This window comes from Festucalex cinctus, chromosome 19 (genome assembly GCF_051991245.1).
Source record: "Festucalex cinctus isolate MCC-2025b chromosome 19, RoL_Fcin_1.0, whole genome shotgun sequence".
Lineage (NCBI taxonomy): Eukaryota > Metazoa > Chordata > Actinopteri > Syngnathiformes > Syngnathidae > Festucalex > Festucalex cinctus.
The window spans coordinates 5,790,910-5,816,201 of record NC_135429.1 but is presented as its reverse complement, the minus strand read 5'-3'; the positions used below and the strand labels follow the sequence as shown (position 1 = coordinate 5,816,201).

At 41.0% G+C, this 25,292-nt stretch overlaps 2 protein-coding genes across 8 annotated transcripts; both read right to left on the bottom strand.

The window, feature by feature from the left end:
• Window positions 1-85: 85 nt before the first annotated feature.
• Window positions 86-20,038, bottom strand: cgnb (cingulin b). Of its 5 annotated transcripts, none has more exons than XM_077507062.1 (22): window positions 19,908-20,038; window positions 19,533-19,724; window positions 15,469-16,487; window positions 15,311-15,396; window positions 15,158-15,221; window positions 12,624-12,712; window positions 12,357-12,489; window positions 11,078-11,290; window positions 9,708-9,856; window positions 8,781-8,807; window positions 8,274-8,382; window positions 7,979-8,179; window positions 6,783-6,872; window positions 5,365-5,619; window positions 5,128-5,298; window positions 4,871-5,032; window positions 3,693-3,782; window positions 3,534-3,617; window positions 3,329-3,447; window positions 3,153-3,261; window positions 1,932-2,095; window positions 86-1,834 (listed from the first exon to the last, which is right to left on the bottom strand). In XM_077507062.1, the coding sequence occupies exons 3-22, from the start codon at window positions 16,456-16,458 to the stop codon at window positions 1,732-1,734; spliced, it is 3,408 nt and encodes a 1,135-aa protein (XP_077363188.1). In that variant the 5' UTR covers window positions 16,459-16,487; window positions 19,533-19,724; window positions 19,908-20,038; the 3' UTR covers window positions 86-1,731. The 5 variants fall into 5 exon arrangements, with proteins under 5 accessions (XP_077363188.1, XP_077363190.1, XP_077363189.1 ...); XM_077507064.1 differs by having other exon boundaries at window positions 9,708-9,850; XM_077507063.1 differs by having other exon boundaries at window positions 12,624-12,709.
• Window positions 20,039-20,071: 33 nt separating this feature from the next.
• On the bottom strand, window positions 20,072-24,944 carry pygo2 (pygopus homolog 2 (Drosophila)). 3 transcript variants are annotated; one of them, XM_077507070.1, is made up of 4 exons: window positions 24,726-24,943; window positions 24,067-24,128; window positions 22,604-22,656; window positions 20,072-22,461 (listed from the first exon to the last, which is right to left on the bottom strand). In XM_077507070.1, exons 2-4 carry the CDS (start codon window positions 24,116-24,118, stop codon window positions 20,812-20,814), a joined length of 1,755 nt encoding a protein of 584 aa, XP_077363196.1. In that variant the 5' UTR covers window positions 24,119-24,128; window positions 24,726-24,943; the 3' UTR covers window positions 20,072-20,811. The 3 variants fall into 3 exon arrangements, with proteins under 3 accessions (XP_077363196.1, XP_077363195.1, XP_077363197.1); XM_077507069.1 differs by having other exon boundaries at window positions 24,067-24,131; window positions 24,726-24,942; XM_077507071.1 differs by lacking the exon at window positions 24,067-24,128 and having other exon boundaries at window positions 24,726-24,944.
• Window positions 24,945-25,292: the final 348 nt, after the last annotated feature.

The following is a 25,292-nucleotide window of genomic DNA, read 5'->3' as shown; positions in this document are numbered from 1 at the left end:
CTTGAGTAATTACCGTGAAGTTAATTACGGATTACAACTCGCCCCAAATAGAGCACCCAAACAAACAAAAGAGAGAAAAACTAGATGACTTAAACCTGTTTTTATTAGTCAAAATTGACCTCATAAATCTGCAGCAATTTATCGCACAGATAAAACACATTTTAAAACTTTCTAAATATGATTCAGGACAGGGAAAAAAAAAAAAGCAAAATCACTCAAATAATGTCATGTACAAAAAGGCGCAAGCATGTGCAATACAGAAGCAGCATACAAACAAACGTGCTGGGGCGACCTCCATCTCTTCAATGAAAACTCACATTTCATATTTGGGTCCAAAATAGAATTAGAGTCACAGTGCTGATGTGTGAACAGTGTGATTGTCTTGAATAATATACACAGCAAATATCCAGTATAGGCTCAGATGACTGAAAATGCCCAGTATAGTCACATTTAAATTGTATCATAAAAAAAATATCACTTCACTTTCAATACAAAAACAAACACTGAGAGCTAAATTTTTTACATGCATGAACACATACAACCAACAGCTAAACAGTCCTGACAGAGATGGGGGGGGTTTTGCAAGCAAAACATTAAATACAAGAAATGTTAAAAGGTGGAATTTTGTGAGAGAAAAATGTCTCCATTTAAAGGAAAAACAAATCAAGATTTCATGAGTAAAAATATGTCATTTACGAGACAATATCAAAAATTCAAAAGTAAAAAATAAAAAAATAAAATGTGGGAGGGGTGGGGGAGATTTTATGAAAAAAAAATCACTAATTCATGAGGGAAAAAAAAGTCTTGACTTTGGTGGGGAAAAATAGCTTTAGATAAAAAAAAAAAAAAAAAGGAAAAAAATGTAATTTTCTAGAAAAATCTCAATGTCGCATGAATATTGGGTGGAGAAAAGGTGACATTTTGAAGATTTCACAATTAAGCAGATCCAATTTTGTGAGATAAATAAAAATGTGCTAAAAATTATAAGGATCTTATCAAGAAAAAAAAAAAGTTGTAAGTCTGTAAATTTTCGGTAGGTAAAAGCATAACTTTGCAAGAAAAAAAAGCTGTAATTTAAAGACAATACATTTGTATTCTCTGATACGAAATAGGATATTTAAATTTAAAAAATAACAGCGGGGGAGGAATGTAATTTACGAGAAATAGTCATTCTTACAAGGACAAAACAATAATAATAAATTGGAGAATAAAGTTGAAAATTCTATCAGAAAAATGTGCATGATTTTTTTGAGTAAGACGCAACTTTGTGAGATCGTGTAAGAAGTCATAAATCTGCTGAAAAAAGAATAAAGATCTTGTGAGGAAAAAAAATACCCAATTGGGTGGTTGAATGGAAGTTTGACAAGGGAAAAAAAATGATGAGCAAATATTCTCAATAAGTTATTTGGATTTTACAAGAAAAAAAGTTCTAATCACATTTATTTAAAAAAAATGCTCTTATTTATTAAAAAAGAAAGGAGAAAAACACAAACTTACGAGAAACATTGGGAATTTTTAACACTGGGACATGACCCTTGTCACGCATTAACACAGTAGCAACAACACAGTAAACCATTTGTGAAAAGTACACTTCAAAGTCTGTCGCAAAAAAAAAAAGAAAAGAAAAGTGAGGTGTGGTCGCAGCTGAATGTGACCTCATTAACCGGGTAACCTCTGCGCTGCTCGACTCAAAATAAAATCAGTGAGCCTGAGACTTTTGCCAGATTATTATTAACAGTTGGAGCCTTGGTGGTGGCTCTCGCTCAAGAAAGCGTCGTCGTCCTCGGAGCTCAACGTGGCCAAAGCGCTGCGATGGGAGTGCTGCGCCTTCCGTCTGATTTTTTTTTTCGGGAAAAAATATAATAATAATAAAAAAAAATAAAAAAAATAAAAAAACAGAAATAATGGTCACAATAATGGATGGTACATACTTCAATTCCGATTCCAGGGCGGTGACTTTGGCCTGCAGCGCCTCCTGCAGCTCCTGCTGCTCCTCCAGATCTCGCAGGACCTTCCTGCGGACTCCCTCCAGACGCTCCACCTCCCCCTCGCTCTCGTCCACCTGCCGCTTCAGAGCCTTCACGCGCAGGGTCAGCTGCGGGCAAAAAGGTCAGAGGGGAAACGGTGAAGAGAGGGAAGAGTTCACATCACACGTGAACAGCTGGTGGCCATTTGGTCACGGGTGTCGTTTTTGGAAAATTGATTTGTGATTTTGCAAGGAAAATATTTGTACTGCTTCATTTCATGAGTAATAAAAATCATTTACTCGTGCAAAATCTACATTTTTTTTTACCAGCAAAAGATTTTGCAAGAGTATGAAGAAAAAAGCAACAGCCTAAATGTCCACACAAAAAATATTAATTTTAAACGACAATGGAAGAAAAAGTGGAAAATATAAATTTTACAAGCAGAAAAAAAACAATACCAATACTCCAACAAATGTAAAAAGGAAAAGAAAAAGCCATAATTTTAGGACAAAATCATCAATTTTATGAGGACAAAGTCTGAATAGCACAAAAATAATAGTAGCAATAGCACAGTTTTACATGGGGAAACTTTACTTATATTTAAAGATAACTTATTCAGGTCAAACCATTTTTTTTAAACCAATTTCATTTCACATTCTACGTTGATAATCAAATCTTTTAAGTGGTTCCCGAACAGAAAAAAAAAAAAGAAAAGAAAAAAGATTGTGTTATCTGCAAAAAGAACGCAATTGACAGATTTAGATACAAATTCAAGTACAAAAAATCATTTTGGCCCAAGGATCGACCCTTGTGGGACTCCACGTTACCTTTAACGACACAGAATCACTTTTATCGCAAGATACATATTGCCACCTTACATTTACATGAGAAAATAAGAGTTTTAAAGGGATACTTTAGTTATTTAGCCATTTTTGGCAGTCAAACCAATCACAGCTCAGCTTGTGAATGTCACATGACCAAACCTGGAAAACAGGTGAGCTGTGATTGGTTACCTGAGCCCTTGTGATGTCATTTTCAGTCGACAGCAAGTTGCAAAATGTGTTTTTAAAGATAATAATTGTACGTGAAAAATAATGAAAGTATCAAATTAATTATAGACAAAATATTAACTTTTTATTGCTATAATGGGCGAAATATGTGAAGTATTTTTTTTTTTTTTTTTACCTGATCCTTTTGTTCGACATGCTGGATCCTCTCCTGGTCTAGCGTGGCGTTGACCTCCTTCAGTTTCCTCTCGCTTCGCCTCTGAGAAGCCTGGATGCTGCTTTTCTCTCTGAGCGCATAAAAAAATGATTGTTATTGTCACACAGAGAGCTCGGATCCATTTATGTATTTTTTACCGTTCTTCACTGCGCAGCCTCTCCTCCAGCTCCTGAATTTTGCTTTCCAGCACGGCGATTCCGGCCGAGGGGCGGCTCTGTCCCTCCATGTCGGCCACGCGGGACTTCAGCTCCTTCACCTGCACGAGTCCAAGATAAGCGCACGCACGCACGTGAGGAAACGAGGCCAAATAAATGGCCAGTCGGCCATCTTTTCCTCGCTCACCTGCCTCTCGATGGCACTCTTGTCCATCTCCAGGTCGTGTCGAGCCGAGCGCTCCTGCATCAGCTCGGAGCGGAGCTGGTCCACCTGAAAGGTCAAAAGGTGGAGGTCAACGACGGAATTTTTGCAAATAAGATGACGTTCGAGAAGCTGTTGTGTGACCTGATCTCGACTGCGTGTGATGCGATCGTTCAAAAGCTCCACGCTGCTGCGCTCCTCGTCCAACTCGATCTCCAGAGTCTTGATTTTATCCTGATAACATACATGACACTTCACAAATAGTGTCCAGGGGTACTGATTTACTTAACTACAGATAGGAGGTGGAGCCTATAGAGAGGAACTCTAATGTATTGCGCGTCTTCAAACTGTGCAGTTGGCTCGTTTACAAATTGGAGGTAAGATGAGAGATGTGTAATCTTTTGAGGGAAATGTGCTAATATTCTCAGAAACATTTTATGAGAGGGATTTGTGAAATTTACAGGGAGGAAAAGACAATGTTATAAGGAAAAAAAAGTTGTATTAAAAATATATATTAATTCATCATATTATAAGAGAAAAAGACAATTTTGTTAAAAAAAAATAATCTTAATTTAACTAGAAACTTTTTCTCTTTTTTTTTTAGGATAAAAATCATTATTGGGAAGAAAACATTACATTTTTGTGTTAAAGTTGTACATTCTAGAGTATAAAAAAAAACTTCACATGTAACAAAATAAAAATTCACATTTTAAAAAAAATAATTGTTGTGGAAAAAACATCTTTAGCAAGAAAAAATATGGAATTTCATTTTATTATGTGTGGAACACCTGAGAAAAATCCTCGTGTTAAAAAAAAAAAAAGTTGTATATTCAAGAGGGAAAAAAAGGCAATAAGTGGAATAAATTACTAAATAAATGATAAATAAATAAAATCACATCACGTGCTTAAAAAAAATAAAAATAAAAAAAATAAAAAAGTACTTTTACATGAAAAATATTTGGTGTATTTTGGTTCTTGTTGAAAAAGCAGTGTTTATTGGGAAAAAAATATGGAATTTTATTTTTTTTTTAAAATAAATTAAAAATAAAACCTTGAAAACTTTACGTTACAGAAAATTTGCATATTCAAGAAAAAAAAAGGAAAATTAGGAGAAAAAAATATATATATTCTGACCACAAAATGAAAATGAGGGGGGGAAAAAATGATAATATTCTGACATATAAAAAAAAAAAGAAAAAAGCGGAAAACATCATGAGGTTAAATGTAGAAGTCTTAAATTCGTAGCTGAAAAATATTTGCATAATGTTACAAGTAAAATTCAAGTTTTAAATACTTTAAATACTACCCATTTGACCTCTCACCTCCAGGCCCCTGATCTCGCGGATGCGATCCGTATGCGTTCCCTTCTGCGACTCCAGCTCGCTCTCCAAGTGCTTGAGGCGGTTGCTGAGGAGGTCTCGCTCCAGCTGAGCGCCGTCTCGCTCCTCGCTGCAGCTCAGCAGCTCCTTCTTCAGCCGCGACACCTGAAGATGAAGGCGAGCGTGTCAATCGGGCGAAGAAGTCACATCTTACACACAAAAAAAAAAAAAATGGAATATGTAAGAAGTGCAGTTGTGACCTCGTCCTGCTGAGTTTTGAGGTTGCTCTGGGCCCTCTGCAGCTCGGCCATCCTGTCCTTGTTGTTGCGTTGGGCCTCCAACAAGTCCTTCCTGGAGCGCTCCCTGTACTCGTCCAGTTGCGTCTGCAGTGCGGCCATCGACTGACGCGAGTCGCCCATCACCGCCTCCATCTACAACCACAGGAAGTTCAAATTAACCCGGACGCGAGCCGACTCGAAAAACACGGCGCACCAAACCTCTTTGTTGATCTTCTCCAGCGCTCGGTCCAGGAGCCGCTTCTGCTCCTCCAGGTCGCCCTTGCCCCGCCGCAGGGCCTCGCGCTCAAGGTCCCGCTCTTCCAGGCGGCGGCTCAGCTCGTCCCGCTCCTTGGCCAGGCGCGACGCCCCTCGCTTGGCCTCGTCCAGCTGGGACTTGAGGGAGCGGTTCTCGTCCTCCAGGGCCTCCATCGCCTCCTCGGCCTCGGGGCTTCGGGCCGCGCTGGAGTGCAGCCGCTGCAGGGAGCCGCATTGGTCCTTGTTTCAAGTTGCTTATGACATGAGGTAAGCATTTGAAGTCATCTAATGTTTGTTTGAGGGGGGAAAAAAGATATTGCAAGGAATACACTGGAACTGACAAAAAACTTTTGGTCTAAGTTGAAATTAGTCCGAATTTTATATTAAGGACAATTTTGCTAGAAATTATTTGAAAATTTACAACAACAAAAAAAAACATGTTTAGGGTAACGAATTCAAAGTATTTTTAATGGAGAAAAATCACAGTACTATAGAAAAAAAAAAGTTGTAGTAGTACATGAAATATTTTTATTTTTTTTTATTTTTTACAGTACTATATATTATGAGGAAAATAATTGTAATGTTACAACTTTACACGAATAACTCTAATTTGATGAGTTAAGTCAGAATAACATTAAAAGAACATTTTGATTTTGCCATAAAATAAATGTCTAATTTAAAAAAATGTTGGGGAGAGGGGGAAAAAAAAAATCATGATTTTTAGAATTAAAAAATAAATACCGTAAATAAATATTACCAATAATGACACTTATGGAGGGAAAAAAAAAACAGCAAGATGGAATGCATAATTTTAGTTTTGTTTTAAAACAGAAATGAAGTCAGAATATTCTGAAGAAAAGTTGTAGCATTGTGAGAAAAATATAGCAGTTTCATCATGAAACTCCTATTTGGGTGATAAGCACAAATATCACAAGAATAAAAAAATATGCATTTGTTTAGGAGCTTCCATATGTCCTGCTGTTAGAATTAGCTGCATTTATTTTTCCACAATGGAGAAAAAGAAGGCTTTTACCAACATATATATACCGTACTATTAATATTAATAATATTGATTCTCCACATGCAAATTTCAATGTAAAGCAAAAGTGTTATTCGCTATTTTTGTGTCATTTTCACTGACTTGATGTGTTCTTAATCTGTTTTTGCTATGTATTATTTTACTAACACAAGATTATTTGCCATCCAAGAGGGGGATTATTTCCCAGGCTTCATTCAGGGTTGCAAATAGAGTGTGTGTGGGAGGCTGTTTGTTTTTCTATTGTACAGTATGTCCATTTACATAATGTGTGTGCGTGTTGTGGGTGCCGCTCTGCAGTGTTTTAGTTGCTGCTGTTGTCATTGTACATTACTGCAGCAAGTACCATGCGGGCGATCCTCTCTCTGAGGCGAGTGTTTGTTTCCTGAAGATCCATGTTGGCGCTGTGATCAACCACAGAAGAAGACGAAGAGGCCTGCACACCAAACACAAATCGTTCTCTCGGTCAGTAAACCACATCTTGTGCATTTACATACTTTATATATTACGATTTATGGCACATGAACTCGGCAGCCAAAAAATGCTATCAATTAAGGTAGATGAGGCACAATACATGTCCATCCATCCAAAGTATTTGGAAGAAAATGTAACAAGGGAACAGAAATATGTTGTTAATATTATGAGAAAAACATTGTAATATTCTACAATTTTATGAGAGGAAAAAAATCTATTGGATGAGGGGAAAAAAAACTAATATTATTATTAGTGAAAAATAATTTCACTGCAATCAGATCAGAGTTTTACAAGAAAGACCAAAAATTCTATGACTAAAAATTGTAATATTCAGAGAATATGAAACATAAAACATGACAGGAAAGAATAGAATTTTGTGACAAGAAGTTGTAATTTTCTGAGAAATTTTGTTCGATTAAGAGTCTGAATTATCTGAAAAATGATGTGAGGAAAATATTACAAAACAAAAGATAAATAAAATAACATTTACGAGAAAATGTCCTAATATTTAAAGAAAAACATGATAGTATGTGGGGGTGGGGAGGATATACAATTTTGTTTATTTAAAAAAAAAAAAAAAAAAAAAAACGTTTGTGTTAATTTTTTTGTACGGGAAAAAAAAATCCCATTTCCCCCTCCAAAAAAACCCATATTAAGAGAAAAATATACAAAATTAAGACAAATTTTAATGAGAAAAAAAATCTTTCAAACTTTTTTTTTATTTTTTATTAATAGATATGAAGAACAAATTTTCTAAAAAAAAAAAATAAAATATTGAATTTGCAAATATTTAATGATAAACACTTAATTTTGCAATAATGATAATATATATGTATATATATATTTTATTTTTTTAGACAAAAAAGGGAAAAAAAAAAATCCTTCAATAGGTCCTGCCCTTTTAGTTATCAAATGAGTATAAATGGGCTCAGCTGAGCATTAACTGTCGCATTTCTCTCAACTATGATTTTAATCGTTACTACACAAGGAGTTGTCTATTCGAGATATTATCACTTAAAAACAGAAGAATGTGATGCATGGAATTTGGATTCAAACGGTGTTTGTGACCTCTTTGGCTTTTTGGAGGGCCTTCTCCAGCTCGGCCTTCTCCGTCTTGATGTCGGCGATCTGCGCCAGCAGCTTGGCCTCGCGCTCGCCGCTCTCCCTCCTCAGGACTTCAAGGGTCTCGCTCTTGTCGCGGAGGGCGTCCCTCTGCTCGTCCGCCGCCAGGCGGGCCTGCCGCAGATCGTCATGGCAACGCTGAAGCTCCTGAAGAACCAGTATCAGTATCAGGCTTGCCAAATAGTGATACTAATGAATTAAGAATATTGTTCCAGGTATGAGGTCATCATTTTTGTATCACCTCGGTCGACGAGGGCGAGTGCTGCTTGTGCGCGGCAAGTTGCGCGTCCTGGACTACTTCCTTCAGTTTGCTCTCAAATTCTTCTTTCTCCAAATGACACTTAAGAAGCCTGCGGGCGTATGAGCAAGAACAACACGGTTAGGGAAGACGCTCGCGGCAAAAAGAAGCCAGCTAAACGCAACATGCACACTGCAAGACCACAAAAAAACTTGCATATTTAAAGGGGACATATTATGGGAATAATAAATATATCATAATAATAATATTATGTCTCCTTTAAGGTTGCAGCACAAAAGGGTTGAAGCTGTCGGTCCATAGTCACTTACCTGTTGATTTTTATTCAATATAAAAAGAATTTTTGGGGGGATTGGGTTTGTGATTGCAGTGAGTAACTCAAGGGGCTCAACACTCGCACACATAAAAAAAAAAAAAAAGGAAAATGTCTAAAATACAGCTCATCTGATTTAAAACTACATCTACGCAAAGCCAAACGCGTTCTCTTCTCACATGTGACTGGCGGAGCGCGTCCCCGACCTGCCGGATGAAAAGTGCAGGTGTTAAAAATAGAAGAGAACTAGAGGAGACTCCAAGAAAAGGGTAGAATTAACATTACTACTGATGATGTTTTGAACTGTGGGACATTAAAAATGGACAAAAAAAAGAAAAGCTTCAAATCGAGAATTTGCTTGATGTTGGGCCAAGGCTGCAGTTGTGTTATGACAACCTACTGGATGAAGTAAACAGCAAATGTACATAAAGGCCCGCTCCGAAAGATAACACGGAATATATAATGGAATATATGATGATACTGCACAGATTATTGCACAACTATTTGTTTATGGCTAGTTTATGAGTAAAGGCAAAGAGTTTTAAGTGGAATTCAGAAAAATAGATTTTATGAGTAAAATTTGGTAATAAAAAAAAACAAAACTTTTTTTAATTCTAAATAAGAATAGCAATAAGGGCTGCTGTTTTGCTTAGCAAATGGGTAATTAAAAATATAATTCTATGTGGGATTTTTTTAAAGAAAAAAAGTGTAATTTTTTTTACAAAAAAAATACATCAAGTCAAAATTATAATTTGGTGAGAAAACGATCACAATATTGAGACAAATCTCAATTAAACATGACTAATTAAAGAAATGGCTGTTTTTTTTTTATTTACCAGTAAACCATTTAAGGGAATTAAGTTGGGATTTTACAAGAAAAATGCAAATTTTTACAAAAATGTAATCATACAAGGAAAAAAAAATGTCTGACTCTTTGGAAACGGAGAAAATATTATTATTATTTTTTGTAATTAGCTACATTTTATGTTCTGCTGTTTTTGTTAACAATGGAGTTCACCATTTGAGTAATAACAGGCTCAAAAACTGACGTGGTGCGAAACAGAGAAGATGATGATGATTATGAGGATGATGCAAGCAAGTCTCACTTTTGTTGCGCTTCCTGCAGCTCTTGCGAGGTGGCGTCCAGCTGCGACTTCCAATGGTCTCCTTGATCCCTGCAGCTGTCCAGCTCCTCCTCCAGACTCACCAGGGTCGCGTTAACGCGCTCGCGCTCCTCCTCAATCTGCTCCTGTGACTGACAAATTACAGCAAATCTCTTACTGCAAAAATATTTATCTTTTTAAGTCCATTTCTCCGAGAGGAGGAATTGTGTCAAACTTAAAGTAAACATGACAGTGTGACCCGTGACAACCGATGAGATAAAACATGCAATAAATGCTTCACAAAAATAACGATATTCAGGGGAAAAATGGGGGAAAATGAATATTGTTGGCAAAAATTACAATCATTTTATAAAAAGAGAAAACTGTTAATTAAAAATATCTTCCCAAAGTAATTACGATTAAAATAGAGAAAAAAAAATCAATGAAAACTGAAAAAAAGCACACTATTTTAAAAATAAAACAAAAAGAGAAATTATTTTTAAAACAAATATACAAACACGTCAAATAATAGATAAGTTGCAAAATATTTGACAAAATAAGTTATTGACAAAAAATAAAATGAGAAAAAAATAAGGCAAAAAATATTGATATTTGACAAGATTAAGAAAAACAGACAAACTAAATTGACATGAAATAGTATAGGAAAGAATATACACAAATATTTGTAAATAAAAAATATTAAAGTATTTAATGAAAACAAATTTGAAAAAAAAAAATACACAAGTATTGGGGAAAAAATTCTTTAAAAAACCTAAAATACAGAAATTAGATTACAAAATAAAAACAATGAGATGGGGAACATACAATATTAATTACAGCATTAAAAGAAATATATTTGACAGAAACTAAACACTCGTTCCACTGGGTTGCCCAAGTTGAGTTACTTGGAGCAGAATGTACGATAATAAACTTGGATAATGAGCAACACGCTGTTCCACCAATACGTGCCACATATAGTTAGGATTTTAAAATACAGCCCAAGTTTGATGTTTCTTCCACAGGCAGACGTCAGCTTCCTGTACCGTATGTAAAAATGAACGAGAAGCGCAACTGTCAAAAGTGTCGACTCTCAAAGTCTGCCTGCCGCTTTGTCCTCCCCGACTGTGCTTTTTGCCGCGCATCGCGTCTCCTCCGATGCAGCCTTCAAACTTGGCCTCACACATTCTAGAAACAGTGCACGCAAGGCGAACCCGAAAAATCCGCCGCAAGGAGAATTCTGAAAAGTTCTCGGCGGTGATCACAAGTGGCGGGATTCTCTTTTAAGTCGCGGCAGGCGCGGCGAGCTGAGCCCGACGTTGGACTCAAAAGTAGCGGAATGACGCCGGGCGAAGCTGCAGCAAAAGGTGTCGCACCTGTGTGAGTTGCTCCATGGTTTTCCTGAGGTTGTTCATGTCCACGCCGTACTGCTCCCGGAGCAGCTCCATCTCGCGGTCGTGACACTCCACCTCCTCCTTGAGCGCCCCCTTCAGGGCCGTCAGCTCGCGCTCGCGCTGCCGCAGCGCCTCGTCCTGACGTTGGCGCCGCGCCGTCGCCTCCGCCAGCTCCGCCTGCAGGCTTGCCACGTCCTGAGTGACGACCCACAAAAACACTTAGATAAATATATGCTACTTATTACGGTATATCTAGTGGATATTTTTTTCTTTTTTTCTCTTATTCACTTGATTTTTTGTTAAATTCTTATAATACTTTTCTCTGCCCTGCGATTGGCTGGCAACCAGTTTAGGATGTACCCCGCCTAATCCCCAAAGCCAGCTATGATGGGCTCCAGCTACATATTTGTGCTTTTCATTCTATACTTATATATTAAATCACTTGTATTTTGTGCAATACTTTTAAAACATATTTTTTTATAAATAGTGCATTGTTTTAATCAATAAATTATAGTTTTTTCTTTAATTGCCTTTCTTACTATTGATATTGTTTGATTTTTAAAATAATTTTTTAAACCAAGATATTAATTACGCACCAATGTATCACTAAAAAAAAATTGCCATAATCAGTGTTTTCATTTTTTGCGTATTTTATTCAATTTTTATTTTACTTTTCCTGTTTTCAAAATTATTTTTTAAAAAAAATTCTGTATTTTTAATTAATTTTTTGGTATTGGTACATATCTTCACCCTCTTAAAATAATTGCCTAAGACTTTTTTTTTTTTTTTTTTTGCAAAAAAATATTTTTTTTGCCTAAATCATCTCCTCATGATGCAAATGGTTCATTTTTTGTTTATTGAAAAATCTGAAAAAAAATTACTTAGGCAATTATTTTAAGATGTCGTCGCTATATGGAAATTTGTTGGTTTACTAATACTACGTTGTAAGGTTTTATTTATTTCCATTTATTCAACATTTTAATTATTTAATCATCAAATTATGTTTCCATTATATATTTTTCCTTCATTTTTCTAAAAATGTTGGTGCTATTTGTACTTTTACGTTTATGTTCAAATAAATAATACAATTTTTATCAGATGAAATCTGCTAAAGTGATCAATTTCAATTTACATGTGCCATATTTTTCCCTTTTTCTTTTACATTTTCTAACGAACATTTCCATTCTAATTCAGTTGGAATATTGTTTGGTTTTGATTCCCCGTCCACTCAAATGATGTAAAAAGGGTTGCGCATCAATACCGTCCTCAGCGAGTCGGGGTGGGACGCCGTTTCCGAGACCCTCCTGAGCGCCTCCTGGAGCTCGGCCAATTGATCTTCTTGTAGACGCTGGCGAGACTCGGCCATCTCTCGACCAATGCGCTCCTCAGCCAACCTACATGTACACACGTGAAAGGGCCATTTCATTTTTTTAGCCATAGATTTGTGAGTTAAATGCTTGTTGGGGTATTTTATTTGAGAAATTCCTTCTGTTATATGAGTACTATTCTATCCAACCGCCATCCTTACTCTTCCTGGGCTCGCTGCAGTTGCTTCTTGCAGTGAGCGAGTTGCTCCTCAAGCGCCGCCAGGCTAAATTTCTTCTGGATTCCATCCTTCTGCACACAACAAACGCACAGTCGAAATCTGGAAGTCAACCTTGCACATACATTATTCGCTCTGTATTATCTGCCTTGGTTCTTTTCTTTGCCCTAGTTTCTTGCGGCGAACCGGTCGGACCGGCGGCGTGCTGTGAATTTGTTAAGACAAACACACGCGCACGGCTGCCGAGTGCACATAGGTGTCGTTCGCCCACTGCCGCCCCCATTTGTCTAGACTGCAGGAGGAGATCTATACAAGCGCTTATCCTCCTGCACACTCATGACAGCCACATACACAAGCATTGAAACAAAAAGTTATTTTGTTCCTCATAGCAACTCATTTTTGGCTTTTATTTATTTTATTCTTTTTTAAAGGAGGCATGCATTTTTTTTTGTGATTTAAAACAATTCCCGGCTGCCTAAGTGAAAGGTGTCTGCCATCGGTGATTTAAATCACTCAGTTTTGTGGGGGCGGTTCAGTCTCATTAAAACGCGGAATACAGCTTTTGTTACCATAGCGATCAGAGGCGGGGCTAAGGTGTTGCCATGAAAGCGAGGGCTGTTCGGTGTTGTCAGTTTGCATGACTTTCACGATCCCCCTAAGATCTATTTTTCAAAAAAAGTGCCTTGCAACAAATTTAGCCACTTTATTATTGTGTAATTGGACACTGTGGGGAGTCTCAGCGCATGACATTTTCAGCATCCAAATGAATAGCAAGCACTCAAAGCTAACACTGGGTGTAAACTGGGAAAACTCCAGCTAAGATAATGCTCTTTTTCCAGCGTTATAAGCAAGCATGATGTCACACAATGGAGACAAAAGCAAACAAGTTGTGTAACCTAACACTCTGGCATCATTGGGGCAGGCAAACAAACCACAGTGTCAGTGGAGAACACAAAACTGCAGTGAACACGCACACACAGGGAAACATACAGACATGAAGAGCATGGAAATACAGAAGAATGCCCAAGGTTCTCCCAATCTATTTATTCCCACAGGAAATCATGAAAATAATTTGTTCCCTGGAACAAATGTCACCAAGAAATTCTTGCAAGGAAGGGGGGGTGGAAGACTAACTCTTGCGAGGAATAGGGTGGTCTTGTGCAAGTTACAAAAAAAAATAAAAAAAATTCAAGCAAATGCATTTTAATAATCTAACTTTACATAACACAAATGCCTACTTCATCATTTTGGTAATTAGTACATCGATACATTAAAAATGCAAAAACCGCGTGGGCGTTCACAAAGAACACGAGGACCCGCGTGTGGTAGGGAAAAGCCCCATGGCAAGTGCTGGGTTCCAATCCACCTTAAATATTAATGGCTCTCAATGACCGGGCATTGGTTGCCAAGCGACCAGGCGACAACACAACAAGGCTATAACACACATAATCAGGGGGCTGACTTTGCATGGAGATTTATGCCGAAAAGCTGGCACATTTCTAAGAGGGGCGGCGAGGTTTATCGTAAAGAGCGGCAGGGTTGACACGGCCCTTAAATCGTTGCGTGAGCTGACAAAAGAGGACTGAGTGAAATAGCGCGCCTTGCTTCATTTTGTCACAAAGGAGGACACGCTGCCAGCCATCTGTTTGCTTCATTAGGAGAACATTACACCAGACACACTCTGACCCACATGCGAAACCTCACCGGCGTGCTATTTGCCAATTGTTAGCTGTCAATTGATTAGCTTTAAGATTTTTTTTTGCCTGCAATAAAAATAACACTAACACATTTTCGCGCTGACACACAAAACTCACGACTGGTTTAATTTAACAGGACAACATAATGAGTATCCTAGCAATCCCAGTTTTATGATTTTGCGCTATGCTAACAGCTAAATCTTGTGGGCTTTTGTAAGTAACACCATGAAACAAAAACAGATGAACAATTGCTTATGGAGCATCTAGCGCGGCAAAATATAACATGTCAACATTATATACGATGTCAGAACGAGCCTCGATTCATGATTTTGTGCTATGCTAACAGCTAAGTTTGCCTTTTTCCTAAGTGGTTTATAATTGCATCAGTGAACTAGCTAGTTAGCTTAACAGAAGGTCTCTGTGGCTGTATCAAAAGCATCGAATGATATAATAATCAAAAGGGCTCGTGTTTAAAACAGTCGTAACTAGAGTAGTTTTAAGGAATTTGTGATTTGCTAGCAGCTAAATCAACTACATATGCTAATTTCTTCTCACGAAGCATTTCAAATGGTACACTACAGTACACCTGTCTTTTTTTTTTCTTTTTCTTTTTTTTTAACCTTTAAAATGTTTGTGTCAAATCTAGCTATGGCTGGAAAGAGATTAACAATCTGAAAATATTGGGTAGAGTCAGACTAAAGCTACTCAGTTTCCGACTTTTGTGCAAAAATAAGAACTTAAAACCTGTCGGGTTCATGAATACAACAAAATGAGCATGTTATGTCATATGTTAGTTAATATCTAAGAAAAATGAGTGCGTACCTTTAAGGTGCTGGTCGAATCGTAGGCAATATTGGTTTTACTTTCTAAGGATGCTTCATTGGTGCTGATGGGAGACAAACAGATGGTGGGGATTACCCTAGAGTGGATTACCTGCTCAAAGTCCGATCCCGGTGCCATTGCAGACTTACTTACCCTTCTTTGAGACCATTGTAAATAGCTTGCTTGGCCTGACCCTTCTCCCCACCACCGACGACTTTTTGGGTCCTCGGCGGTATCTCCTTGAAGGCGGAAAGTGACGCGTTAGAAAAACTGCTGATAAGTGAAACCATCACCGTTTTACTGAACCTTACGGGTTTTTTGGCTATGACCGGAGATGCCTCCTTGGCAGTGTGCGTTGTCTGTGATGTGAAGCTGGTCTGCGGGGCCTCCCGTGGTGCGGGGTCACGACGCGATAAGTCAGAAGGCAGAGGGGAAGCGTAGGGATTGAAGGTCGGCGAAGGCGGCGAAGTTTCCTTGCGGGCGTCCAGGCTTTTGGAGCGTTTGCGTTCGTCAAACTTGAGCTGCTGCCGGGCGCCCGTCCGGCCCCTGTTCTGGGGGGTCCCACCCGGGGTCTTATTGTTGAATTTACTGATGAGTTTATTGATGGGAGCGAGGGAGTTGGTGTCGATCGGTTTCTCGTCTGTAAACGCAGAGGGCTCCGTAGAAGATTCTGAAACCTGCTTTTTGGATTTCGAAGAGGACCCTGTGAACCCGTTTTGTTTGAACCCCTTGGGTCCAGCGGCGTTCACCTTGACCGGTTTCAACCCGGCTTCATTGTATTCTTCTTTACTATTCCAATCCTGGTCTTTGTGTGCTTCACTCGCAGCCGCTTTTTTGACTTGGGGCTCTTTGGTCCTGACCTCCTCATCCCCGTGACCCCCAGCCTGACCGTCGCCTGGAGGTCTTCTCAATGGGCTCCGGTAGATCTCGCCGTCTTCATCCTCGGGGGAGTGCGCGTTACTCACGCCGGCGCCGTGAGGGCTGGTGACCTCGGCCGCGCCGTTGCTTTTGGGCGCACTCTTGTACGGCGACGAGGGCGTTGCGGGGCCGGCGGCCGGCGTGTTGAGCTGCACGCCGTACGAGTCGCCCTTGGCGCCGTCGTTCAGCACCACGTACGGCTGCCCGGAGATCCCCTGAACGCGCACCGCCACCCCGTATTTGCTGGCGGGATGGGGCGAGGCGGCGTTGCTTCCTTTGGATTTGTCTGGCGGCGCGCCGCCCGTGTCGTCCAGATCCTTGATGAAGCGGATCTGAACGCCGTAGTCCACGAGGGGCTTCCTGTCGGCCGAGATGGTGCTCATGTCCGCTTCCTGGTTGGCTCACAGGTAGCCTGGCGTGAAAGGGAAATGCAAATGAGGTGAGTGTTCCGTGTTCTGCACACTTTTTTTGTGTTTTGTGGTGCGCAGAGGATTTTTTACAGTGTCAAATATGTAGGGATATGAGCATTTTGATGATTATTGGTATCGACCTTTTTTCAAAATCTGATGAAAACCATTTTCATCTCATTTTTTTAAACTTTCAGTTAACTTAATAAGAGAAGCTGCTGACCCTGGGAACCTTCTGAACCTTTTGTTTTTGCTCGACATTAAAACCAAGAAATGTGAAAGTTTAAGATTTCTTTTTTATTTATTTATTTTGGAAACAGAGCAATGGTACTATTTACTTCTTCGACGTACTGATAACCTTGGGAGCTCCACGAACTTTTTTTATTTATTTATTTATTTTTAAATTTAAATGAAGTATATTGTCTAAGATTATATAATCAATAATCATTAATTAATTCCGCATTAATTAATTAATTAATTTAACAACTTAATGGTTAACCTTTTTTTTTTTCTTGAACCTTTTGTTTTGTTTGACATTAAAACAAAGATGTTTGTGATGATTAGTTTTAATTTTGGGGGGGGGGGGACTGCTATATTTACCTCTTTAAGTTTCCATTTCATTTTTTAAGACCTGCTGATAAGTTTGGGAGCGCAATGAACATTTTTATTTTTTAGAAATTTAAAATAAAGTATATTGTCTAAGATAATTTTTTTAAATCTACTATTTTGAAGAGCCTAAAAAAAATGTAAAAAAAAATTAAAAAAAATAAAATAGGCATTTGTATTTTAAAGAATTTTAACGCCAATATATTTTCCCCCTTTTTACCAAAAGTGATTATCGGCTTCAAATATTAGTTATTGGCCTCCTTGACGACTAATAATTAGCATCGGTATCGGCCCTGAAGAAACCATATCAATCTATCTCTCGAAATTCGAAAACACTGTTCTCAAAGCACGGGTTCAAATTCCTTCTTAATGGGAATGTTTTGTGTTCATGCCACTGGATCTCTTTCCCCCCCACGGGGCGTGTTCTGCGCACACACCAAAACAACCTCGATTTCAGTGTACACGAGTTCCCGTTGGCACGATAAACACACGCGCGCAAGCAAACACAACTGCTGTTTAGATAACTGACTTGTTTCCACTCGAGCGGTCCAGAGAAATGCTTACGCCGTTTTTAGGAGCTTTTAAGACTTGGTTCACATCACTAACGACATTCATGAGGCTTTTGCACCGCGGGAGTTTTAATGAACACAATTAATAACCCTTGTGATTTTCCATAGTGTAATGCCAAAATTTAACAAAAACAAAAAAAAAAGCTTTACTTCTGCCAATGACTGTTGTGTATTATGTTTCATGGCATGACTCACAAGCAGGTGGCACTCCTTGATATGTTTAATAAAAACGAAAGTGGAAGAAGAGGACATACACCCGGGATGGGGTAATATACTCGTCCCTATTGTTCTGGCTCTGTGGAGCGTTCAACAAAAAAGGGTATATGTCCGCAATGGGCCTCCCCTCGCAGACTGTTATCCAAGGAGTCACTCAAGCGGAGTGTGTTGACTTTGAGTGGCGGCAGCTAAACACATGCACAAACATGCTCATCTTCACCGGGCAATAATGGCAAAACTTCAGAACCGGTCAAAACCCCTCAGAAAGTGGCCAAGATTATTGAGGGAATACTTTTTTTTTCTGATGGTGATAGTTTGACCCTGGAACAGATCTTAATTTCCTTTTGCAAAAATGGATTCCCAGACGCTCAACAGGAAATGAAGTCTAACCTGCTCTAACTGGTCAGTTACAGTGTAACACACATTACCTTGGGAATCAAAGTCAGCCTTTGTTTCACTCTGTTAGTGTAAAAAAAAAAAAAAAAAAAAAAAAAAAAAAAAAAAAAAAAAAATTCCTCAGATTCCAGACAGTCCCTTTACACACGGCGTGGCGCGTGCTTTGCCTTTGGATAGAATGCAGAGTGATTAAGAGGACACGGCAGCCACTGAGGGGGACTGCACCCTCACAAGTGGGAAGGATGCAGAGAACGAGCGAGACAGTCTGCTTCGGTTTCTTGATGGACTACCAGGAGCAGCGCAACAACTGTCAACCCAGGCGGGAATGTTGACTAACAGGCCAAGCTGCCCCCTTGCCTTGCTTCTACTTTCTATCCTCAGCCTGAGCATTTCCTCCAGGGAATAAGAAAGAGAAGCAAGGAGTTGACTGATAATGAATGACACTGTTATTGGTATCAACAGCGTTGCATTGCAATGTTTGGGTGATTTGTTATGATTGGGGATATAACAATATCTCAATGCTACTCTATGATGTGCATCAATAAGCGGAATGAAAGCGGTTTTGTGTCAGATAAACACATTACAAAATGGATGCATCTTTTTCTAAGTACATTGATTTAGGACAAAAAAAAAAAAATCACACACAGCCTTGTTTATGTGTGGTTTTTCCAATTAAAGGGAAAATGCCACATTAGAGAAGCAATCCTCGCTTGTAGTACTGTATTCCTTTGTTGCTTTTTGTCAGTAGTCTAACCTTGTGCAAAACAGCAACAATATACTAATTGAGCTTCATTAAAACCACCTCAAAGTGAGCTAAATTAAGTGTCCCCTTGTTTTAAAATTTTTTTTTTCAAGGTCGGGATTATTTATGGCTGCAAAAAAACAGATCAAAGCACATGAAAAATGATGATCATGGAGGACACGAGGATTTTAAGACAACTTAATTCTGTTTGTCGATCTGCTGCGGGGCGATTGCGTCACACCCACCTGTCCGGTCAGTCGGTATCGGTGTGCGTCGAAACCACAAGCAAAGAGAAGTAAACACTCATTAAGCGCCGTCGTATCCCATTTAAAGCTTAGGGTGGCTATAATAACATCGCCTTATCCGATTTACGCAACGCGCTGCCATCCAATTAAAGCAGGGAATCTTCTGTTTTTGCGCCTGTTTACTACGCGGTGACAACATGACTAAAATACATCAAAATGACATACTTTAAACATTAAATTAGAAGCAACTAAACATGTAATTATGAGCAAATTTACCTGCACGGAAATATAGCGAAGCGTCCTGGTGGGATGAGACGAAGGGGACTATCGGAGCCTCCTCCTGCTCCTCGCTGCCAGAGCAACCTGTTGCCAAACACGCCTGCCCACCGTGGCCACGCCTCCCGACACACGCCACTGGTCGGGGGCAACGGAAGAGGGCGGAGACTACGAGCTCCATTCAACAGCATCCTGGTATTAATTCAGACAGGTGATGCTTTAGTGCAAAAAACGCATGTAATACATTTTAAACAGTTTTAACGCACCAGCAATTTTCAGGGGACACGTGAGAATAAATAACCAGACATATGTACAAAAAAAAAAGAATCTTGCCTTTACTTCAATTTCCAAAACCTCCCCCCCCCACACACACACCTCATTTCCACTTTTCTCCCACCAGATGTTGTTCCTCCAGCTTACGCTAGAAGGCGGCAGAGCACAGCACAAATATCAGCCGGTACAAAAAGCTCTAAAGTTCAGAATAAAGAACAAAATAACGAATAAAGGCAACTTGGACATTAAATCATGTAGGGACAATATCAATCAACACAATTTTTACTTTTTTTTTTTTTTTTTTTTTTTTTTATCATTTGATGTCCCCGGGAAGGCCGGAATATCATCACAGGACAATTACTGCATTGCTTGATGCGCCACATTTTCAAAGAATAAGAATGTCCAAAAATTACTGAGTTCACAATTCACAGACAAAATGGCGGGCTTGAATGTCATATATATATTTTTTTTAAACTTGGGTTTCATTTATCAGTCTGCTTTTTTCTCTCTTTATGCTGATATTTACAATGATTTCTGCTTGACGAAGTATAAAGGAACATAACATGTAAGCCCCCCTTCTGCTTTTCATTCAACATGATGGCGGGACAGTGATTGTTTCATGTCTTGAAATTGATTCAAAATACCTATGAAAAGTTCAGGCACTCTTTATGTGACGTTAATAAATATATGGCGGGGCAATACGGGGGCAACTCAAACTGAACTTTGCATCAATTTTTACTGTGCAGTAGTTCTAAATCAGCGCGGGAAGCTTGTGTGCCAGTCAGTGTGTGTGAGGTAGTGTGTTGGTGTCAGTGCTGGTTGTCTTAAAAAAGAAAAAGAAAAGTGTGTGTCAGTTAACATTCATCTTTTGTTTCTCTGTGGCGGCGGGGCATTTATTTCACTCAAAGTGCTATTTTTAGATACAAGCATGGATGTCAAGTGATGGTTATGTCGTGAACGAGTAAAGGGCTCGTCATTTTTTTTTTGTCTCTCTTTCCCGAAATCCTCAACTCTCGTTGGCGGCCACCAATTGGCCCAGTCCCTGGCGCACAAACACGGCCTGGATGTCCTTGGTCTTGATGCAGAAGTCGCAGGCCCACACGGCGGCGCTCTCCCTGGTCAGCAGCCCGTAGGCGGGCTCAGTCAAACCCGTGCAGTCACGGTGGAACCAGCGCTGGCACGAGGCCTCGCACAGGATGGCGTCCTGGTCGTCGTGTACCTCCGACATGCACAGGCCGCAGGGGAACACCATGCCGGGGCCGCCAAGTTTCCCTGGGCCCGAGCCGGGCCCGGCTGAAGGGGCGGACGGGCCGGGGGGTAAAGGGGACTGCGTGTTGGGGGTGGAGGTGGAGTTAGAGGGCGGGTTGGGGTTGCTGCTGGGGGTGTTGCTGCCGTTGTTGTTGTTGGTCATGTTGTTCTGACTCGAATTGGGGGCCGCGTTGGGCATGGGGCCGCCGGCACCGGGGGTGTTGTTCTGCTGGTTGTGGGAGACGGAGCCCGGGGCGGAGTTGGGCGGAGTGGACTGTTGCTGCTGTTGGGTGGAGTTGTTTGAGTTGGGGGTGTTGGCATTGTTGGGGGGTGGGTGCTGACCCGACCCATTCAGGGGCCCGCTGGGGGAGGAGTTGGGGTTGGGCTGGGGCTGCGCTGAGGGCGGCTGGCCGGGTGTGCTTGCATTGGGCTGCTGAATATCAGGATGGCCCGGGAAGTCTCCTCCAGGCTGCTGTGGACCAGAGTTAGGAGGAGGGCCGGGGGTGGTGTTATTAGGAGGAGGGGGCCCGTTAGGGTTTAAGTTAATCTGCTGTTGCTGCTGCTGCTGAGGCCCAGGTGGAGGTCCTCCTCCACCAAAGTTCTTTCCATCCTCGTTTCCGGGTCCCGGCGGGCTGGGCCCAGGATAGGGGCCATCCTGAGAAGGAGGGAATTGTCCTTGAGGGGGCATGCCTGGTAATCCCCCTAACATGTTGCCTCCAGGACCACCACCCATCCCACTCATCATGTTCATCCCCTGACCGGGCCCCATGCCGCCCATGGGAGGCATGGGCCCATGCGGGGGCCCTCTGGGGCCTCCTCCACCAGGTAACGGCGGGCTGTTGAATGGGTGCCCACCCTGTCCATGTTGCTGTTGTGGCGGCATACCAAATCGGGGGTGAGGCGGACCCCCTCCTCCAGGGCCTCCCATACCACCTGGTGACAACATGGGGCTAAAGCCTGACCCGGGGTGCATTGGGGGACTAAAGTTTGGTGGCATATTGAACTGAGATGGACCCCCGGGAGGGAACCCACCACCTCCACCTCCTCCCCCACCGCCGCTCCCTCCCCCCCCTCCAAAGCCGGGCATCCCCCCAAAGCCCAGCTGGTGGTGAGGTGGTCCAGCATTAGATGGCGGTCCAAACGGCGGTCTGCGTCCTGGTCCAGGCTGTCCACCGCCCGGCCCACCCATAAAACCCATACCGCCGCCCCCCATCCGGCCCGCGCCACCATAGCCGCTTCCTCCGCCTGCACCTGGACTGGGAAGGAAGGGGGCACCTCCAGGCCCAACCCCGCCACCGGGCCGCGTTGGTGGTCCAAAGTCATCGTCAAAGGGGTTGGAGGCCACCAGGTGGTCCACCATAGGCGTGGGAGGGGGCGCAAACTCTGTGAGGTGCGAAAACCCCGACGCCTAAATTTAAGGAGAGAGAAATGTACAATTAGCACGTAACATCACCCATTTATAATTGCCACAATGAGTTCAAACGTATTTTTCCAGAACATTCCGGTCATGTCAGTTGTTTATTTGAGTGTGGTCATCAATCGAAGCTAACCTGTGACGTGGACTTCCTCGCCTTCTTCTTCTCCGGGCTCTTCATTTGTGAGGCTGTGAGAGAGTAAAAATATAAACAGAGAAAAGGTAGAAAAACGGAGAGTGTGTTATTATGTGGTTGGTAGACAACCAACTGAGACGAGCGCCACATTTGGATTGGCCAATAACCCTTAGTGACAGAGTGGATCAGCTTGATTCCCCCCCCCCCTTTTTTTTAGAACTAGGGCCTTTATTTGTTGCCTGTCCCACGTCTGACAGACGAGATGAAGTAAATGAAGCGACATAGACAAGATGCTGTACATCCAGGCGGTTGCTATCAGAATCGCAAGGAAAAGAGCATGTGTGGGAAGAGAAAGCCCGCAAACAAGGCAGAAGATGAGGGGAGGACAGGAAAAAACATGAGGAGACTGAGGCACAGTGAACTCCTGCCTATTTGCAAACTCACCTAATCACAAATATGCTTCTGTGGAACATAACTAAAAACTATATAGGGTGCCCAAAAAGTTTCAGATATCATTTGGATCGACGTGAGGCCATCAGTATTTGACAACTGAAGCTTTGCAGTTTTTTCTAAGCACTTCACTGGCTCATGGGCATGGTCAAATTGCCACCTGGCAACAAGTATTTCTTTCCCACTGCAACTCAAAAGCATCCGATGACTTGACATTTAGTTGATGCAGAGTTCCAGCGCAACCCTTCAGATTGATGTTTCACGGCTTTGCGCAAATGCCTGCTCTGAGAGTTCAGTGTTTTTATCAGTGGTAGTAGCAGGCTTTTGCTGTTCTACTCATCTTGTTTTGAGAACCTTGCCATGGATAGCATAAAATTATAATACTTGCTGGAGCAGTGCGATGGCCATAAAGCTCAATTGCAGTCTGGGACAGAAAAACTTATTGTCCGGTGGCAATTTTGCAATGCTACTCCAACGGCAATTGGCGAGTTGTGGAAATTTTCGAATTTTTTTTTTTTTATACAAATATGTTATTTTGACAAATGAATGAGTAACCTAGAATGCTGAAAACAACTTGCTCTCTTTGATGGTGTAATGTAACAACAAATGCGTTTTTAGCTTTCCTGAAAGTGATCTGATTCTGAAGTGTTTTGGATATGTGAGGATTTCACCGGACACCAGTTGGATGGTCTCCATATCTTACAGGTTCTCACCAATCGTGGGTCTAGAACCCTGTGATTAACACGGATTAGTCATAGTTGTTATATTGAATTAATTAGTTTGTGAATGGTGAACTGCAAATAGGTGAGGGTTCACTGCTTCATTCATAGCAAGAAGCCTAGAAACCTCTTTGGGGAAACAGCCACCACCAGGGACAGTCAGGTACATATAGGAGGGGGTGTGAGGGGGGGGGCTAACACAGCACCAGTGCAGCCTAATGGATGAATCCAGTCGGATTTTGTTCTTTTGGGGGAGGAGGGGGTTGATGAGGGGGGTGAAAGTCAATTTCCTACCTTTGCCTCGTTTTCCTTGTCCCGCCAGTAGTCTCCCCGATTCGGCAGCCATTTAGCTAACACTACTGCCGGTGAGGTGGCGTGTCACCGTTCATATGCAAGAGAAAAAGGGGTTAAAAATGACCACGGCGTCGGCGAGGACGACGTCTACCACCTCGGGGACATGTCACAACGACACACGGCTTCTAGTTGGGTGACTGGCCCAGGTCTGTCACGCCGGGATTTGGTCTCCAAATAAACGCCAGGTAATAAAATAATAATAATAATTAAAAAAAAATATGAAGTGAGCTAGTTATGACGCCAAACCCTTCTGCTCTCTTGAGTTCCAGTTAAACCAATTAAAGTGTCCCACCGTCTCATGTCTACAAATAATCATTTACAGATGTGCTTGCTAGGTGGCTAACTAGCCACGTTACCATAAAGTGGCTCGCTCGTAGCCGCGGTTCTATGTCACAAATTCCCCATTAAACACCCGTAATTGCGGCTTATGACAGGTAGACGCTTATCGCATCACCCAAAAAAAAGAAGAAGAAAAAAAAGAGAACAAGCAACCGTTTCGTGCTTTTTTGGGGGGGAAATGTTCTTTTACTATGCTAGCGTTAGCTCGCAAGCTAATAGCTAGCCATCCCGGGGAAGCAAAAAAAAAAAAAAAACTGTACCCTTTCTCCGTTGCTCACGCCGCTCGTCCCGTTTAAAATTCAAACTCCCCAGCGGGTCACGGCCGGCAACCGGTCCTCGCTCGCACGGCGTATGCTCGCTGGTCCAGCATTTAACTCGAATTGGTGAGAAAAAACGCGAATGGTGCCATAATTAGTCTTGGCCTTCTCTCTCGCCACCGGACAAAGAGGGACAAGCAGGAATAGCACGAATCGTGGAAGGTTCCAAGTCGGCCTAAAATGGGGGCGTTAGGTTTATCAATCATAGAGTTAGAAACAATTTAAAGTAGTTATAAGCGTCAAATCAGACTTATTGTTATGTTAATGTAAATATAGTGAATTTTAGCTCAAAATAATAGTCAATATATATGTATATTGTTATTTTTATTCAATAAATTATTGCGGATTTACCCATTGCTGCAAGACATCCATTTTGGAACAGACCACTTTCCGACTGTGCAGCGATTAATTAAAGCCAAGCGACAATTTAATTGTAAATTCAATTAAGAACTTTAATTTGCAAAGTAAGAATACAAAATCACACATTTAATGTCAGCTGGTTGTAAATAC

Bases quoted from the DNA above. Each gene is read 5' to 3' on its own strand.
- pygo2 (XM_077507070.1), bottom strand. From the start codon at position 24,118: ATGGCTGCCGAATCGGGGAGACTACTGGCGGGACAAGGAAAACGAGGC. The intron at 22,657-24,066 runs GTAGGAAATTGA...ACTCTCTCACAG, and splicing joins ACAAGGAAAACGAGGCAAAG to CCTCACAAATGAAGAGCCCG. The intron at 22,462-22,603 runs GTTAGCTTCGAT...CCTTAAATTTAG, and splicing joins CGAGGAAGTCCACGTCACAG to GCGTCGGGGTTTTCGCACCT.
- cgnb (XM_077507062.1), bottom strand. From the start codon at position 16,458: ATGAGCACCATCTCGGCCGACAGGAAGCCCCTCGTGGACTACGGCGTT. The intron at 9,857-11,077 runs GTGCGACACCTT...GTAATTTGTCAG, and splicing joins CCATGGAGCAACTCACACAG to TCACAGGAGCAGATTGAGGA. The intron at 6,873-7,978 runs GTCACAAACACC...TTTGGTGTGCAG, and splicing joins CCCTCCAAAAAGCCAAAGAG to GCCTCTTCGTCTTCTTCTGT.